General features: G+C 48.2%; 7 protein-coding genes across 8 annotated transcripts; 3 read left to right on the forward strand and 4 right to left on the reverse strand.

Annotated features, from left to right (window-relative positions):
• Positions 1-79: 79 nt before the first annotated feature.
• E1B28_011474 (uncharacterized protein) lies at positions 80-2,364 on the reverse strand (the record flags this gene model as incomplete). The annotated part of the gene is made up of 5 exons (XM_043156510.1): positions 80-578; positions 652-1,013; positions 1,068-1,530; positions 1,594-2,153; positions 2,215-2,364. The coding sequence occupies 5 exons, from the start codon at positions 2,362-2,364 to the stop codon at positions 80-82; spliced, it is 2,034 nt and encodes a 677-aa protein (XP_043006297.1).
• A 234-nt stretch (positions 2,365-2,598) lies between these two features.
• Positions 2,599-3,776, reverse strand: E1B28_011475 (uncharacterized protein; the record flags this gene model as incomplete). The annotated part of the gene is made up of 7 exons (XM_043156511.1): positions 2,599-2,694; positions 2,751-2,993; positions 3,047-3,168; positions 3,223-3,264; positions 3,320-3,364; positions 3,418-3,651; positions 3,713-3,776. The coding sequence occupies 7 exons, from the start codon at positions 3,774-3,776 to the stop codon at positions 2,599-2,601; spliced, it is 846 nt and encodes a 281-aa protein (XP_043006298.1).
• Positions 3,777-3,967: 191 nt separating this feature from the next.
• On the forward strand, positions 3,968-4,931 carry E1B28_011476 (uncharacterized protein). The gene is made up of 4 exons (XM_043156512.1): positions 3,968-4,048; positions 4,109-4,278; positions 4,339-4,653; positions 4,719-4,931. The coding sequence occupies exons 1-3, from the start codon at positions 4,012-4,014 to the stop codon at positions 4,366-4,368; spliced, it is 237 nt and encodes a 78-aa protein (XP_043006299.1). The 5' UTR covers positions 3,968-4,011; the 3' UTR covers positions 4,369-4,653; positions 4,719-4,931.
• A 98-nt stretch (positions 4,932-5,029) lies between these two features.
• E1B28_011477 (uncharacterized protein) lies at positions 5,030-6,558 on the forward strand. Its single transcript, XM_043156513.1, has 2 exons — positions 5,030-5,283; positions 5,345-6,558. Exons 1-2 carry the CDS (start codon positions 5,193-5,195, stop codon positions 6,184-6,186), a joined length of 933 nt encoding a protein of 310 aa, XP_043006300.1. The 5' UTR covers positions 5,030-5,192; the 3' UTR covers positions 6,187-6,558.
• On the reverse strand, positions 6,547-9,140 carry E1B28_011478 (uncharacterized protein). Its single transcript, XM_043156514.1, has 14 exons — positions 8,974-9,140; positions 8,614-8,898; positions 8,412-8,560; positions 8,182-8,354; positions 8,059-8,119; positions 7,919-8,003; positions 7,750-7,856; positions 7,586-7,691; positions 7,507-7,520; positions 7,253-7,445; positions 7,114-7,195; positions 6,931-7,053; positions 6,726-6,857; positions 6,547-6,666 (listed from the first exon to the last, which is right to left on the reverse strand). The coding sequence occupies exons 2-14, from the start codon at positions 8,837-8,839 to the stop codon at positions 6,576-6,578; spliced, it is 1,542 nt and encodes a 513-aa protein (XP_043006301.1). The 5' UTR covers positions 8,840-8,898; positions 8,974-9,140; the 3' UTR covers positions 6,547-6,575.
• A 283-nt stretch (positions 9,141-9,423) lies between these two features.
• On the forward strand, positions 9,424-10,747 carry E1B28_011479 (uncharacterized protein). The gene is made up of 7 exons (XM_043156515.1): positions 9,424-9,549; positions 9,600-9,686; positions 9,740-9,864; positions 9,917-9,997; positions 10,048-10,092; positions 10,142-10,221; positions 10,280-10,747. The coding sequence occupies exons 1-7, from the start codon at positions 9,465-9,467 to the stop codon at positions 10,572-10,574; spliced, it is 798 nt and encodes a 265-aa protein (XP_043006302.1). The 5' UTR covers positions 9,424-9,464; the 3' UTR covers positions 10,575-10,747.
• Positions 10,731-12,134, reverse strand: E1B28_011480 (uncharacterized protein). Of its 2 annotated transcripts, none has more exons than XM_043156516.1 (6): positions 11,729-12,134; positions 11,558-11,656; positions 11,483-11,495; positions 11,352-11,429; positions 11,167-11,292; positions 10,731-11,105 (listed from the first exon to the last, which is right to left on the reverse strand). In XM_043156516.1, the coding sequence occupies exons 1-6, from the start codon at positions 12,022-12,024 to the stop codon at positions 11,010-11,012; spliced, it is 708 nt and encodes a 235-aa protein (XP_043006303.1). In that variant the 5' UTR covers positions 12,025-12,134; the 3' UTR covers positions 10,731-11,009. The 2 variants fall into 2 exon arrangements, with proteins under 2 accessions (XP_043006303.1, XP_043006304.1); XM_043156517.1 differs by having other exon boundaries at positions 10,748-11,134; positions 11,201-11,292.
• Positions 12,135-13,511: the final 1,377 nt, after the last annotated feature.

The raw sequence follows: 13,511 nt of genomic DNA on the forward strand, positions 1-13,511 counted from the left end.
ACCATTCTTCGATGCACTAGCAAGATTACAAGTATAAGTATAGAAGCAAAGCATGTACAACGAAAGCATAGCCAACTGCTCAAACAAGTTTCGCCAGCGAAACAGTGTCCTTACCCACATCCGTACTGAAATACGCATTCTTCAAGAACACATCCCCTACCAACCACTCCTGTGCACCTCCAATATTTCCCTCGCTTATACCCGAAAGACACAATTGCTCTCCTGTCTGTGGGTCTTGGGCAACCGGCTGTCCACCAACGATCATGTCCCGAGGATCGATTGCAAATGTTGCCTTACCAAAGGAGAGTGCCACGGTTTGATTGAAGGTACATGGAAGGACAAAACCTCCTTGACCATCGGCTTGAGCACCGGTAATCAACTTGTGAACAGTGGCAGCATCTTGAGCAGGGGCGATAATCAAGGTAGTACCGGTATCCAAAATGGCGGTACGACCTTGCAACTGGGTGCTTTGACCATCTACGGTGACATCGTCCATAGCACCCTCCCAGAACCCATTCTTGTTGACGTTGGGTAAGGACACGAGCGTTTGCTGATCGAATTTCGTGCTATCCAGACCACTGAGGAGGGGGGGGAAAGCGCGTTAGATGGATATTGGGAAAGGGTTACTTTGAACAAGAAAAATGAACATACCCAAACGTGATCTCCCCGTCGTTCTTGTTATCAGCTAGTCTTGGAATCTTGTAGGAAGTGATGGCTTCTTTCACCAGTCCCTGTTTCGCGAGAGCCTCGATCGGTGTGAGAGTTTTTTGTTCGGATAGGGTGGATTTAGCCAAGCCCATCAGACCATCGAAGGGCACGCTATTATCCGAAAAGTCCTGCGTCTCTTGCTGCGCGGTACCAAACGTATGTGCTTTCAACGTGAGTCCTGCAACAACTATGTTGTCTTGAACGATGGTGCCAGCAACAGCACCGGTACCGTAGGTGACCTGGAAAGCCTTTCCGGAATCTTGGAACGAGCTAGAGGATTGAGGACCAAGGAATTTGTGGTTTCCCTGAATGAATAATGAAAAAAATGGATCGGTATTGAGGCGAGAAGGCAAGCTTACACATCCAGCAGCACCAGCCCCAGCAGCACCGGCACCAGTACCATTACCAGCCCCGGCACCATTACCACCAGTACCACCAGCACCAGCACCAGCAGCGCCATTACCGGCATTACCGGCACCAGCACCAACACCACCAGCCCCGGCACCACCAGCAGCGCCATTACCGGCATTACCAGCACCAGCACCAACACCACCAGCCCCGGCACCATTACCAGCCCTACCGTTACCACCATTACCACCACCAACACCGGCACCATTACCGGCACCATTACCGACACCACCACCACCACCACGAGCGCGGGCTTGAAGACCCGCAGCACCAGCAGGTGGTGCCGCAGCTTGAGCGGTCTGACAATTTTCTGACCCGACCCACAGATCTGCGGATCCGGAATCCATGAGGATCGAAAAGTCTCTGGGAGGGGTGCCCATCTGAATGGTGGCGAGGAAGCTGAGGTCGGCACCCCTTGAGAAAGTGAAAGAAGGTCAGAAACATGAAACTCAGGATAGAAAATCAAAAGAAACATACTCGATGTCAAGACCCAGGGAATCTTTGGCGCTCGGTGGGTTGGCAGCTTGTACACCTTCAGGGGGAGTGCCGGCTCCAGCGGGAGGAGTACCGTTACCGCCAGTGTCACCAGTGGGAGGGGTACCGGCGCTAGTACTGTTACCACCAGTGTTACCAGTGGGAGGAGTACCGTTACCGCCAGTGTCACCAGTGGGAGGGGTACCGTCGCTAGTACTGTTACCACCAGTGTTACCAGTGGGAGGAGTACCGTCATTAGTACCGGCCCCAGTAGGAGGAGTACCGTTACCGCGAGTGTTACCAGTGGGAGGAGTACCATTATTTTTTTGCTTGCCACCTCTATTCCCTTGAGCAGCATCTCCCTCCTTCAAATTCAGAGAAAGGCCGGCCACTGGTGCTTTGCCACCCGCCAATCCAACGTGGTTCGACCTCTTCGACCGAGGGCGATCGATGGCGTCCAGTCTTTTCAGAATACGGTGTCTGAGCTCATCGTCGGAAGGGATTTCTCTCCCGCTCATGAGCGCTAGTCGTTTGTTCCCGCGGTTAATATGTTGTTGGAGATACTGCGGGAAAAAAACGGTAAGCCATGTGCATGAATTGCACTGAACACAGAAAAATACCGACAACATGAGGATGAACATCGGTACTGCGTTGCTCAACACGGCGTATCGGCAATTTTACCATTCCAACGGGTTCGGCGACAGGACGAGCATCGATGCTGGATGCCAATAAAATGCTTGCCAGAAGCGTAGAGAAAGAGAGTCCGAGTTGCATCGTAAGCAGGGAAGGGAACTTTATGGAAGGCGCAGCCTTGAGAAGTGGGAAGGAGGGAGAGAAGAAAGGAAACGGTTGCTATTTACTTCAGTTGGGTGATGCTCTTTATATGGGTGGTGCCTCCGTGTGATCGAAGCAGTCGTACCGTTCCAATAATAGCAAACAGGACCATATTAACGTGTTGCAAGCGACTAGAAGGTCTATTTTGTGTATGCAAATTTAAACACATACGTGTTAAAGCCTGGCCTTAGCCGCAGCGTCGTCGCTGATCGGTGTCGGAGTCCTCACGTCCAACATCATACCTTCCAATACATCTCGGTAGATTTCTCCCTGTACACGTAGAACATCCTGATTAGTTCACCAGAGACGAAAGCTAGACAGCCTACCTTTATGAGACCCCAGACACCACCCCTAGCATTCCCCTCCCATTCAGCCGCAACCTCCTCTGCCTTTTGCAACACTTCCTTCGTACCTCCTGCCACGATATGATCTATCATTCCCGCTTCCAGTGCCTCCGGGGGAGTGAAGCGGTGCCCTTCAAGAGCAATCTTTCGTTGTAGTTGGCCGCTACCAAATCGGGAGCGAAGAAGCCTTCCAAAAGATGTCGGCCAGTTTGAGCCGAAGGAGATCTGCATTACGTTTAGGTTGTCGGAATAGCTGGAAATTGTGCACAGATATTCACCTCGTTCATACATAGCCATGCTCTTCGTTTGCTTCCATCTACCATCACCCGGTAGTCACAAGCTAAAGATAGCATAAACCCTCCCGCAAAGCAATGACCGTTTATAGCAGCAATTGTGGGTACTGAAAGTAACTTAGCTTTGTTTGATGTTCAGTCTTCGAACGAGTAGCACTTACTCGGGAATGTCAAGATACGTTGAAGTAATGGGTTGTAGGTTACTAAAAGCTGTCAGTACATTTCTAGGACTTGAGCTATGTTTGGATAGAGGGTTACTTGGGAAAAAGTTGGGGTTGTTCACTACCCGCGTCAAGTCCAACCCTGATTGCATCACGAATTTCAATATCAACGTCAAAAAACTGCATCAGGCTCACCATTACTGAAGAACTTGTCCTGATCTCTCCTTCCAACAATGATCAATGCTCCTTTCCCATCATCTCCTGGGGCATCACCATCTTGATCTTTGGTCTGTTGCAACCTTCTCCATCCATCACGCCAACTCCGCTCAACAGCATCCAAAGCAGGTTTCAAGCCTCCGTCAATCAATTCTGGCGTAAGGCGTGCGTCTTGACCGTTGTGTAGTTCAATGATCCACAGTGTTTTCTTCGCTGAATATCACGAAGCTAGGTTAGCAAGCTCAAAGAGAAAGTGTTGAGGAATTATACCAACGATGAGTTAAAGTGATCAGAGGGTTTTCAGCAGGGAGGCTCAAGGGATACGAAGGCCGGGTCATGGCTGTATGCTTTGAAACTCGCTTGAGCCGGGCTTTTATGTATACCGGTTCAGAGGACTGACATGTGATTATATGGGCTCAGCAAAGAGGTTATTGAAGATATCAGCGAGTACTTATGAGGGGCAAGCTAGGCTGGTTAAAGGTGCATGTTTGAGTTTGTGTGACACTCAGCCCGGCGCTACCCGCGTTGGCGGAGGCGCTCTATCTAACGAACAACCACCACGACCACCACATCATGGCAGTCGACGCAGACACAAAAGCCGCTATTCAAGGTACATATCTCTCGTTCACTGTTCATCGGGACTAAATTACAAAATTCACGCGGAAACCAGCTAAACTTGAAGCTCGCGATGCCCACCTCCGTGAATCCTGGGTTCGCGCTATGGAGACTCGATTGGTTCGAGACGAGCTTGAAAAATGTCAAAAGACCGAAGGGGTAAATCATTATGAGAGCTGCAAATGGCTGGCAGATTTGTATCTAGACAAGCTGCGGGACAGTAGGGTGTGTTTCCAGGTTTTCTTTACTTCCAAGTTTTTGATCTTAACGCGGACCATTTTACAGGTGAAAGGGTACAAACAAATTGATGTTTGATATTATAGAGCACGAATACCGGTACAATTTTGCGAATAACTGAAATCCCAAGAACCGCTCGAGCTCTTCCGTGCATGTTGAATACCTGGATTACAATCGTCGAGACGCAATGCCCTTTCCTCTTGGTCCCAGTGAATAATGGTTTCCGAAGCCGCAACACACTGCCGTTCAATTAGAATACATCGGTCAGGTAAAGATCTGGATCCGAAAAGACCTATTGTGGAACACAGGAACTGAAAGGACTCAGCATGCCTCTTGTCCCGACTTCCAGTATCCGTCAATGAGGTGCGTACGAAGGTCAACCTGAGGTTTTGTCCTGAGGTGTTTACTGTCATATTAACAAAATTCAGAGAGCGTGGACTTCTATCAACTCGTAAATCCTTCTACGTCCACGTTGTATGTTCCATTAGTGTCCATTGGTGATCTACAGGCCCGGTGCTCTGATCCGGGCGAATTAGACCTTCAAGCGAGTTTGGATTCTTGAGTTAGGAGGGGTATTGATTTCTGACATGTTCCATATCATTTCTACGTCAGTTGAATACGTACCTATTTATCTATCTGCCAGTTTAAATAATCATGTTTGAAACCTCGTCCTCAGTTTAGTTTCTCCAGCTCAGCGGTGCGGGTATCAACGCATTAGAGTCACGTGGTTAAACGCCGAATAATCCGTTTTTGGACCTGCTCCACACGGCGACTGACGACCTTTCTTCAACACTTTCACAGTTTATGACACACCTTGTCTAAATAACGAACGACTCGTTCAATATCGAGGACTTACCGCTCACTGATCAGCAATATCAACCCATCGAACTCTCGAGGCTATTATGCTTATTCCTCTGAACCTCGAGCGAAGGGAAACGCTCAGCCCTCCTATCATGAAGCGAGAAACTCCTCAAATCGGTGGATCCTCAGCAGGTGCGTGAACCCTGTATGCACCGTCGCTTTCTTTTTCTCACTTTCTCTTTTTCCTCTCCAGGTTTTATTGCCCTAGTCGTTTGCCTCTGCATGATCATCGTCATTACATGTACAGCCATATTTTTCCTGCTCAAGCACAATGACCCCACGGATGCTGAGCGTGCTGCACGTCGCCAGCGTCGTTATGCCCATCAATCCGTTCCATCATCTGCATCGTATACTTATGATCCGTCTTCAACTCCTTCAAAGGGGTGGTTTAGCAAAGTAACCGACATTTTCAACAACAATGAAGCTCGCGGATCTTCCACTCAAAGCAAAAACCGAAAGAATAACAAGAGAGGCGATGGCTTGAAGATGAAACTAGGTGGCAGCCCAACCGGATGGGTGCAAGCCGGTTCTGGCGATGAGTGGGATTTGGGTGAAGAAGGCGATAGGGGAAGAATTCACACCACGGACACGGCTACAGTAGGGTCGAGCCCTCTTATTCCGACACCGAATCCGTACTCTCGTGGCATCGATTCGCCGTTTAGTCCGCCAATGGCTAGAGAATCCGTATCAAGTACATACTTTGATTCTCATACCGTTCCTGGCCTTTCACCGATTGCTGGTCATCGATCAGATTCACCATCCTCTCACCCTCCCGCACTCGTGACTCAGAGTAATCCCTCGTCCCCGGTGGCGATTCCACCAGCCACTGGAGACTCTTCTTCGTTTCCTACAAACACTATTTCCCAACAACGAAGTGTCTCTCCGGAGCCGATGTCTGCTCATCCTATCGAGAATTCCAACCTCCACAAGAAGGACGCCAGCTTGAATGCTATTGACACGCGAAAGTGGTCGGTTCAGAGCGGCGTTTCGGCGAGGACATCAGGTACAGGGACCAAGTTTATCGAGGAGCTGTAAACATGGAATTGTTATTCTACACTCACCTCACCGTCTCTTGCTTTCTTATGATGTCACTCCTCACGACTGCCTTCCACGTTTGCTTCTTGTTGGACGGACTGAAAATTTCCTTTCGTGGTTTGTTTTTCTTGCCTTCTTTTGCTTATGTATGTAATTTATGTCTTCTATCTGTACATTGTAATCTATCAACAGCTTTCCGGATTGTGGCGTTGAAATTCAATTTGTAAATGATATGGTACTTCGAAATGGACATTCTTCTGATATTCCAAGATTTCGAGGGCATTTGAACGCATGATACAGACTACAGTTCATGATCAATCTAGTCTACATACCTACTAAAATACAATTACATTGGGAGGTGGTGAGTGTGTGGAAAAATATCGTTTTTTTCAAGATTGACATTGCTCTGCACGTCTCTTCACTCGTTCAGCATGTACTTCCGACCGTGGCACGATGTTGCATTTGAACGGGTTGGGGAAACTGAGAACGCGAAAATTATTTTTTTTCAAATCCGCGCTTGAGAATCTCAAACAACTCACCTCGTCAACCCAGACTGGAAGGAAGGGGGATTTTTCACTGTCTCCTCGGGAAGCGATATCTTGAAAGTCGATAGAATAGAGGCTAGAAATAAAAATACGGTGCCTTCGCCAAGTGCTTTTCCTGGACAGACCCTATGTTTTGATAAAAGATGTTAGTTAACATTGACCAAGGGTTTCTCTTTCTCTGGTAGATGACACGCCTTACCGTTTCCCGAATCCGAAGATGTATGACGCAGGATCTGGAGGAGGTTGGCTGTTGGACGGAAGGAATCGCTCCGGGATGAATTCATGAGGGTCATAGCGGTCGTCTGGCGCGAAAGCAACGGACCTGGAGGAAAACGCGGTTGAGACTAAAAAAAAAACGGAGCTCCTGGATCATGTTACTGACCAAACGTTGGGAATGACGACCGTGTCTTTAGGAATGGTATATCCATCATATTCACTCTCTTCCCCCGTTCTCCTGGCTATGCCTGAGCCCCTAGATTATCATCCACAGTTTGGGAATACATCCATGATCCACAACTCACAGAAAGGAAGTATCGGATGCCAACGCATCGTCTCCTTCATCACGGCATTCAGATATGGTAAGTTGGGTAAGTCAGAGAGGAGTGGCATTCGATTTTCTGTGTTCAGCAGCCCATCGATCTCGGCTTGGGCAATGCGCTGTTTATCCGGATGGAGAGCCATTGCCAAGATGAAAGTAATGGTGATTCCATGAGTCTGGATCAATGGAATGAGTCTCTAGCTCCCTCTTTTGTTACGAAGTTCGGAGAACACAAACCGTTTCTGAACCAGCTGGGGATGTGAACGGATTGTTATATTACATGCCACAAGAGATCGCGGGTACAGGGGGGACTCACCAACAAACATGGTTCCCAGAACCCATTTTGCCCTTTCTTCTGGAACTTCCTCTATCTCACCACACAGGAGATCGTAGGCCAAAGAAGGTCTAGCGGCACCGCGTTGCTGAAGGGGAAGATAAATAAATTCAGTTACGATGAACCTTCCGATCGGAACAATTTACCAAATCGTCAGTGAAGCGCTTGAAAGGCTCCGTTGCCGCCTGGGTCGCCGCGTTTTTCCCTCTTTCCGCGTCCCTGTGGAACGGCATCCACGAGGGCAGGTGCTTGACTTGAGGGTAAGTACAGACATGAGGCAAAACATGACTTCCCGAGAGAAGATTCGCGACATACGGATTGGAAGCGCATCACATAAGTATGCGCCCGGGACAGCAGCAGCACCGCATATGGCCATTGCTTTTTCCGAGAGGTCGATGAACTTTGTGGAGAGGTTAATGTGTTTACGGCAGGCGATAGATACATGTTGAGCTGACCTTGCTTCCTGCGGGTACTGAGAATCCGTATGTAATGGATATCACTAAACGACCTGAGGCACTTGGATAGCAATACCATCAAAGTCCAGACCCTGAAGGTACGAAGAAAGAAAGTATACTCACAGCCTGACAAGAGAATGAAAGTTTTGGGGTGTCTCGAGGATGTCTTTGCATAGAAGGACTGTGATATCCTCCTGGATCACTTGATACTTCTTCACCGCTGTCAAGCCGAGTGCCAGGTGTGCCAGTTTACGATGTTCCCGCCATTCCGAGCCATAGGGCATGAACACAAGGCTCTGGAGTCATATGACCATTAAAAAAAATTAAGAACGGGAGAAGCTGGGGTTACTGACTCTAGTCAATTGCATCAATTCGCTAGCGACGGTAAGGATGGGTCGATGAGAGTAGACACTGCTCCGTTTATGAAGCAAGTCGTTGATGGCCGTCAAAGAGTTGAGGACGAGAACTTTGTTCCCCAAACCATGTAGGTAAATCAGGTCGCCTTTCAGATGTTTCATGAGTGACTTCACAGAGACACGAGTGAGTGACGGGTACCGTAGCTCTTTTTCAAATCAGACAAAGCCAGCCATGGTTCCACCGAGGGAATGTTGAGAATGTTTCCTATGATTGGCCATGAAGGGGGGCCCGGAGGATTAACCGACCTTCGTCGTGTACGAGTCCAAAGGCAAAGCAGCAAGGTGGCAACGAGGAGCAGCACCAAAACAACCATGGGGGATTGAGGGAACGAGGAGCGTGAGTGATTTCTTTTCATTTTTATCATCGCGAGATCTTCGATAGCGTGTTTGATCCCGTGTTTTATCGTCCCAAATTGGTTGGGTTCTGTAATGATGTGAGCTTGAACTTGAGCTTGAGCTTCTATCAAAGGCATCTGTTTTCCATGGTACCTTAACTTACCGGTTTCCGAGCAACACCAGGACCCCCGCTAATGCCGGTAGAGCCGGGAGGTGACTTGGAGACTCTCAATCCAATCTCGTGTTTCGGTGGGAGGGACATGAAACCTCATAAGGCGTGAAATGAAAGTCATCGAAGATAGCAGTGAGGATGGTCACTGTCAACTATATCGGGCTCAGATTCCGAATCGGGTCCGAGTGGGCCATTTGTTCTGATCCATCAAAATCTTCTCGGAGATGGCAATGAGCTGGGGTGATGTGGGAGGCTGCAAAAACATCCCTTTTTGGGTATTAGTAACATGATTTTCGCAAGGAGCGGTCAGTTTGAATCGTTCCAAGGACCCCGTAGGATACCAAAATAGATGTAAGTATATGGCGGGCCTAAAGTTTCTTACGCAACGCTAGTACGCTCACACGTGACACTGTGCAAGCAGCCACGTGCAAACGTGTAACTGTAGACGTGGCTCGCGATACGCTTTCACCAGTCCTATCAAAATGCGTTTTCTGAAAGCCGCTGCTGCATTATGTGCCGTATACTTGACGGCTGTATCTGCTGTTGAAGTCGTCAAAGAAGAGTCAGGTATGTTCGCTTTACAACATCATGCCCGCAGAGCAAATAATTTCTTGTAGGAAATTTAGAGACCGACACTCCCGACGCTCCTGAAACACCAGAACTTGTTACTAGTATTCAGTGGCCAGAAAGCAATCCATTCGGTCGTACGTGCTTAGATGACACCATCTCAATCTTGTTCCCGACCTCACTTGAATAGACGTGGTTAACGGCGAGAAGAATGCCTTGTCAGTCCTCATCGAGAACAAGACCGGCAAAAACATCACAGTCCTTTCCATCTCTGGCTCGGTACACACTCTGGAGACCGAAAAATTCCTCAAGAATGTGCGTCATTCTAGCGGCCTCTTGCAGCATAGAAATCTAATGACTTGCCTAGCTCACCGCTCTCGCGTATAATATACCCCTCGTCAACGACGTAAAGATTGCGATTCCATATAATTTTTACAGCGAATTCAAGGTATGTCAACTCGATATCATCATTGTCAATGTTTAACTTTTCATAATCAGCCTGGTGACCTGCTCCTCAACATATGGGTCGATCACCTCATAGAGGTGTGTTCCCAATATCTCTCAGCGACCACGTATTGACACTTCTTTTCAGGATGAAAAAGAACGCGTACTGGTATACGAATCTGTCGTCACTATCGTCGAACCCGAAGGATCCTGGTTTGATTTCAAGTTGTGCGTACTCCACCAAAGTCATCTTCTGTCTTTGGCCAACCAATACTTTCTTTCGCAGGATTTCCACCTATCTCGTCGTCTCTGCTCTCCTGGGCGGCTTAACCTACGTTGCCTACCTTTCTTTCGTCCCACAGTCCAAGAAATCCAAAAAGGCAAACGTCAGTGTCCCCGTATCCGTTCAGGCTACCGGTGCAGGTGGTTACCAAGAAGAATGGATTCCGGAGCATCATAAGCCCAAAACCAGCAGGAAGAGGACCGGAGGCGCCGTCAGTGGGACAAGCGGAGATGAGCTTAGTGGAGCTGAGACCAGCGGTGCAGAAGGAAAAAAGGAGAAAACCAGAAAGAGGAAATGAACGTATTTCATTTGCTTGGAGCGGAGAAAACATTTCGGGTTAGCGCTAGTCGACCGTGTTTTTTCTTGAGCATGCGCCGCAATTCCTTCTGTGCTGGCCACGAAATATTCATTCTTCGTCAGAAGAAAAGTTTAACTACACAGAATATCACATATTCGAGGTATTCAACACGTGCTGAAGATTAGGTTGTTCCTTCTGCCAGTCAAATCTCGGTAAACGGAACGCTTCGGTAACCCTGGTGTAAGAAATATCCCCGATTCTGGCGATGGGTTTGAGCTTGTCGGGATCTGCGACGTTACGGTCTGGGTTGAGAACGTCCTTACGGACGTGGACCAACTTTACAGTTCCCAGGATCAAGTAGCTGGACGGAACGCCAGGTGTATCTTCAGGTATGAGATCTACGACTTGCAACAGCTCGACACCCAAATCAGAGCGTTATCTTAAACGAGAAGGAAAAAAACGAGGAGGGGTCAATACCTCACACTCCATGCTGAATGCACTTTCCTTCACTCGGGGAGCCCTGACGAGGGTCTGAGGGGCGGGGAGAGAATCAAAAAGGACTACCGAGAAGGATATGGCCGTGAGTCCTCACACTAGGTTCCTTGGTTAGGCCAGCGATAACCCACTCTGATACGTCCCTGGGGCTGTTGATACAAGCTGCGTTAGCCTGTTGAATCCAGGGCTCGCTTATGATGTTCACGGTGAACCCTTTTGTGGCCTGTACACATATGTCCAAGTTTGAGAAATGTCAGGAATCGTATTAGGCGATAGGATAACCTTTATGTTTCGAGAAGAATCCTTTTCGCCAATACCGGCATTGATGGAAATCGATATAGTGGGGGGATGTGCTGACACCTGTATCGTCACATCATTGACGAATCTGGTCTAGAAGGACATATGCGGCGTACAGTGTTAAAATAACTAGACCAACATCAAATTCAATCAGATCATTGCCGAACCAAAGATAGCAGTGGGGAGCAAACCTGAAAGGTGCAAGGTTCTCAACGCCAGTTTCAGATACCGAAGACACGAAAGCAACAGGTCGGGGACATATGCCGCTCAGGAGAAGCTGGTAAAGTTCTCTGTCCGTTGGCACGCGAGTAGTAAGAACAATCCCATGATACTGATAGTGATCGAACTAAATACAGACATACCTCGAGTTCTCTTTCGAATCAAACGTTTTCCATCCCAGCTTCTCTCCCTCCATCCATTTCTTGCCCTCTTCGGACTGGCTGACACGATCTCCAAATTTATAGGCAGGATTGGGGGGTTGTGTTCGTACGAATTGGGTATTGTGATTGAATGAAGGAAGTTCGGGAGACTCTGTATCGTTGGACATGAGGAAACGGTTCTGATGAGTTTTGGGTATCGGCCAACCGCGCGGTTTTCCAAGAGCCAAAGCAGCTATGAGAAAATAGAGCTCAAAGGAGTAAACACGGGTCATGAACATGATAAATATGGATATCTTGAAGAATCTTGAAATGAAAGGCCTGGGGAGAAATAAAGCAAGAGAAGAATCGATCGTTTCAATTTTCAATTACCGGATAAGTAACAATTTGGGAGAACCAGTAGCTTAGCACATATGACTGTCAGTAAAAGTACAATGCAGCTAAGCTTGTGAACAGCCACCAGCACCTGCAAACGGGCAATTATCTTACAAGTCAAAATCTTATCCAACCGAAAGAATGAGTACCAATTAAAAGAGACATGAGATACTGGTGTAGCCTTAGATCGCGGGTGTCACTGTCGTCGTCCTCGGTGGCGTCCGTTGGGATAGTGACAGAGGTGGTACGGACAGAGGTGGTACGAATTGTGATGGCTGTTGCTGCGACTGCTAGTGCCTTGAAGACAGGTGTGGCCATGGTAGTAGTACCCAGCCGTCGCCGCAAGACTGTAATGACAGGAACAGTATCCAAGATCCCTTAGATGAAGGACGAGCTAAAGAGTGTAGAGTGGATGAACGCTGGGAGAATTCTAGGCGTAACAGGAAGAAAATCCAATATCTGGAACATCGTTTCAATAGTCTGAGAGTAAAGTAGCACCCAGATGATGATCCGGTCGTCGTAGGGCGTCGTCTTAGATGGAGCTGAGTGAATACTCCCATGGTCGAACTCTCCTTCAGTACGCGAGGCTCCGGACGCACTCCTCGCTGCAAAAGTTTGGGATGACCTGAAGCGACAGATATCATCAGCTGTCCAAGGTTACAGGGACAAGGTCTGTGTACAATGAGTGTCGAAAGGTATCGAGGGACGTTGATATTATTTCTGTGAGGGTTTTGCAAGCTGTATTATCAAGCTATTTCGCACGCGGACAATGCTAATTTGATGCCAATCTTGTACCAATCTCTTTACGAACGGAAACGGAAACTACAAGGGTGGTGAAGGCGAGCATGGCGTGCAGTATGTTTTCCGCGAATATTTTACTTTTTCAAGTTTACTGATAGTTTCACTCAAATCACTGGTCCAGCCTCCTCCATCCCAAAGTCGTAACGAAGCCAATCTATTCGATTAGATGGAGCCCTGTTACTCAGACAGTACTCATGGCGTAGCAAGGTGCAGTGTAGTGATCCTCCGTGCGGGTTTCCCAAAGCACATCCATCGCAAAGAGTTATTTTTTGTAGGTCTCAACCATACATCCCCACTTCAAAGCACTGCGACATACATCTACACCAAAACAGCCGTGGTCCTCGCTATGGTTCTTGACATCTATCCACGCTAGGTGAGCTACCATTGGCCAACTGGCGCCGGCGCTCTCAATCACCTATACATCCACGTCTGTTGCACAGGACTCCCGCGTCCGAGAGACCTGCCGAACCTCACTTGCAAGGTTCTTGTCCAAATCCAGGTCGGCTCTTCAATGGGACTCTGGATGAGACATTGCACGGTATTGCATTCTGACTGCTCGCATCGATTGATTTCACGTTGACCGGTAAGTGCG

Source organism: Marasmius oreades, chromosome 7, assembly GCF_018924745.1.
Source record: "Marasmius oreades isolate 03SP1 chromosome 7, whole genome shotgun sequence".
Taxonomy (NCBI): Eukaryota; Fungi; Basidiomycota; class Agaricomycetes; order Agaricales; family Marasmiaceae; genus Marasmius; species Marasmius oreades.

Excerpts from the sequence above, each read along its gene's own strand:
- E1B28_011478 (XM_043156514.1), bottom strand. The coding sequence starts at position 8,839 with ATGATAAAAATGAAAAGAAATCACTCACGCTCCTCGTTCCCTCAATCC. Across the intron at positions 8,561-8,613 it reads TGATTTGAAAAAGAGCTACG|GCGACCTGATTTACCTACAT; the intron begins GTACCCGTCACT and ends AACATCTGAAAG. Across the intron at positions 8,355-8,411 it reads AATTGATGCAATTGACTAGA|AGCCTTGTGTTCATGCCCTA; the intron begins GTCAGTAACCCC and ends ATATGACTCCAG.
- E1B28_011476 (XM_043156512.1), top strand. The coding sequence starts at position 4,012 with ATGGCAGTCGACGCAGACACAAAAGCCGCTATTCAAG. Across the intron at positions 4,049-4,108 it reads CACAAAAGCCGCTATTCAAG|CTAAACTTGAAGCTCGCGAT; the intron begins GTACATATCTCT and ends CGCGGAAACCAG. Across the intron at positions 4,279-4,338 it reads ACAAGCTGCGGGACAGTAGG|GTGAAAGGGTACAAACAAAT; the intron begins GTGTGTTTCCAG and ends ACCATTTTACAG.
- E1B28_011479 (XM_043156515.1), top strand. The coding sequence starts at position 9,465 with ATGCGTTTTCTGAAAGCCGCTGCTGCATTATGTGCCGTATACTTGACG. Across the intron at positions 9,687-9,739 it reads AGAAAGCAATCCATTCGGTC|ACGTGGTTAACGGCGAGAAG; the intron begins GTACGTGCTTAG and ends TCACTTGAATAG. Across the intron at positions 10,093-10,141 it reads GGGTCGATCACCTCATAGAG|GATGAAAAAGAACGCGTACT; the intron begins GTGTGTTCCCAA and ends ACTTCTTTTCAG.
- E1B28_011480 (XM_043156516.1), bottom strand. The coding sequence starts at position 12,024 with ATGTTCATGACCCGTGTTTACTCCTTTGAGCTCTATTTTCTCATAGCT. Across the intron at positions 11,657-11,728 it reads GATTCGAAAGAGAACTCGAG|AGAACTTTACCAGCTTCTCC; the intron begins GTATGTCTGTAT and ends GCCAACGGACAG. Across the intron at positions 11,293-11,351 it reads ATTCTTCTCGAAACATAAAG|GCCACAAAAGGGTTCACCGT; the intron begins GTTATCCTATCG and ends ATATGTGTACAG.
- E1B28_011477 (XM_043156513.1), top strand. The coding sequence starts at position 5,193 with ATGCTTATTCCTCTGAACCTCGAGCGAAGGGAAACGCTCAGCCCTCCT. Across the intron at positions 5,284-5,344 it reads AATCGGTGGATCCTCAGCAG|GTTTTATTGCCCTAGTCGTT; the intron begins GTGCGTGAACCC and ends TTTCCTCTCCAG.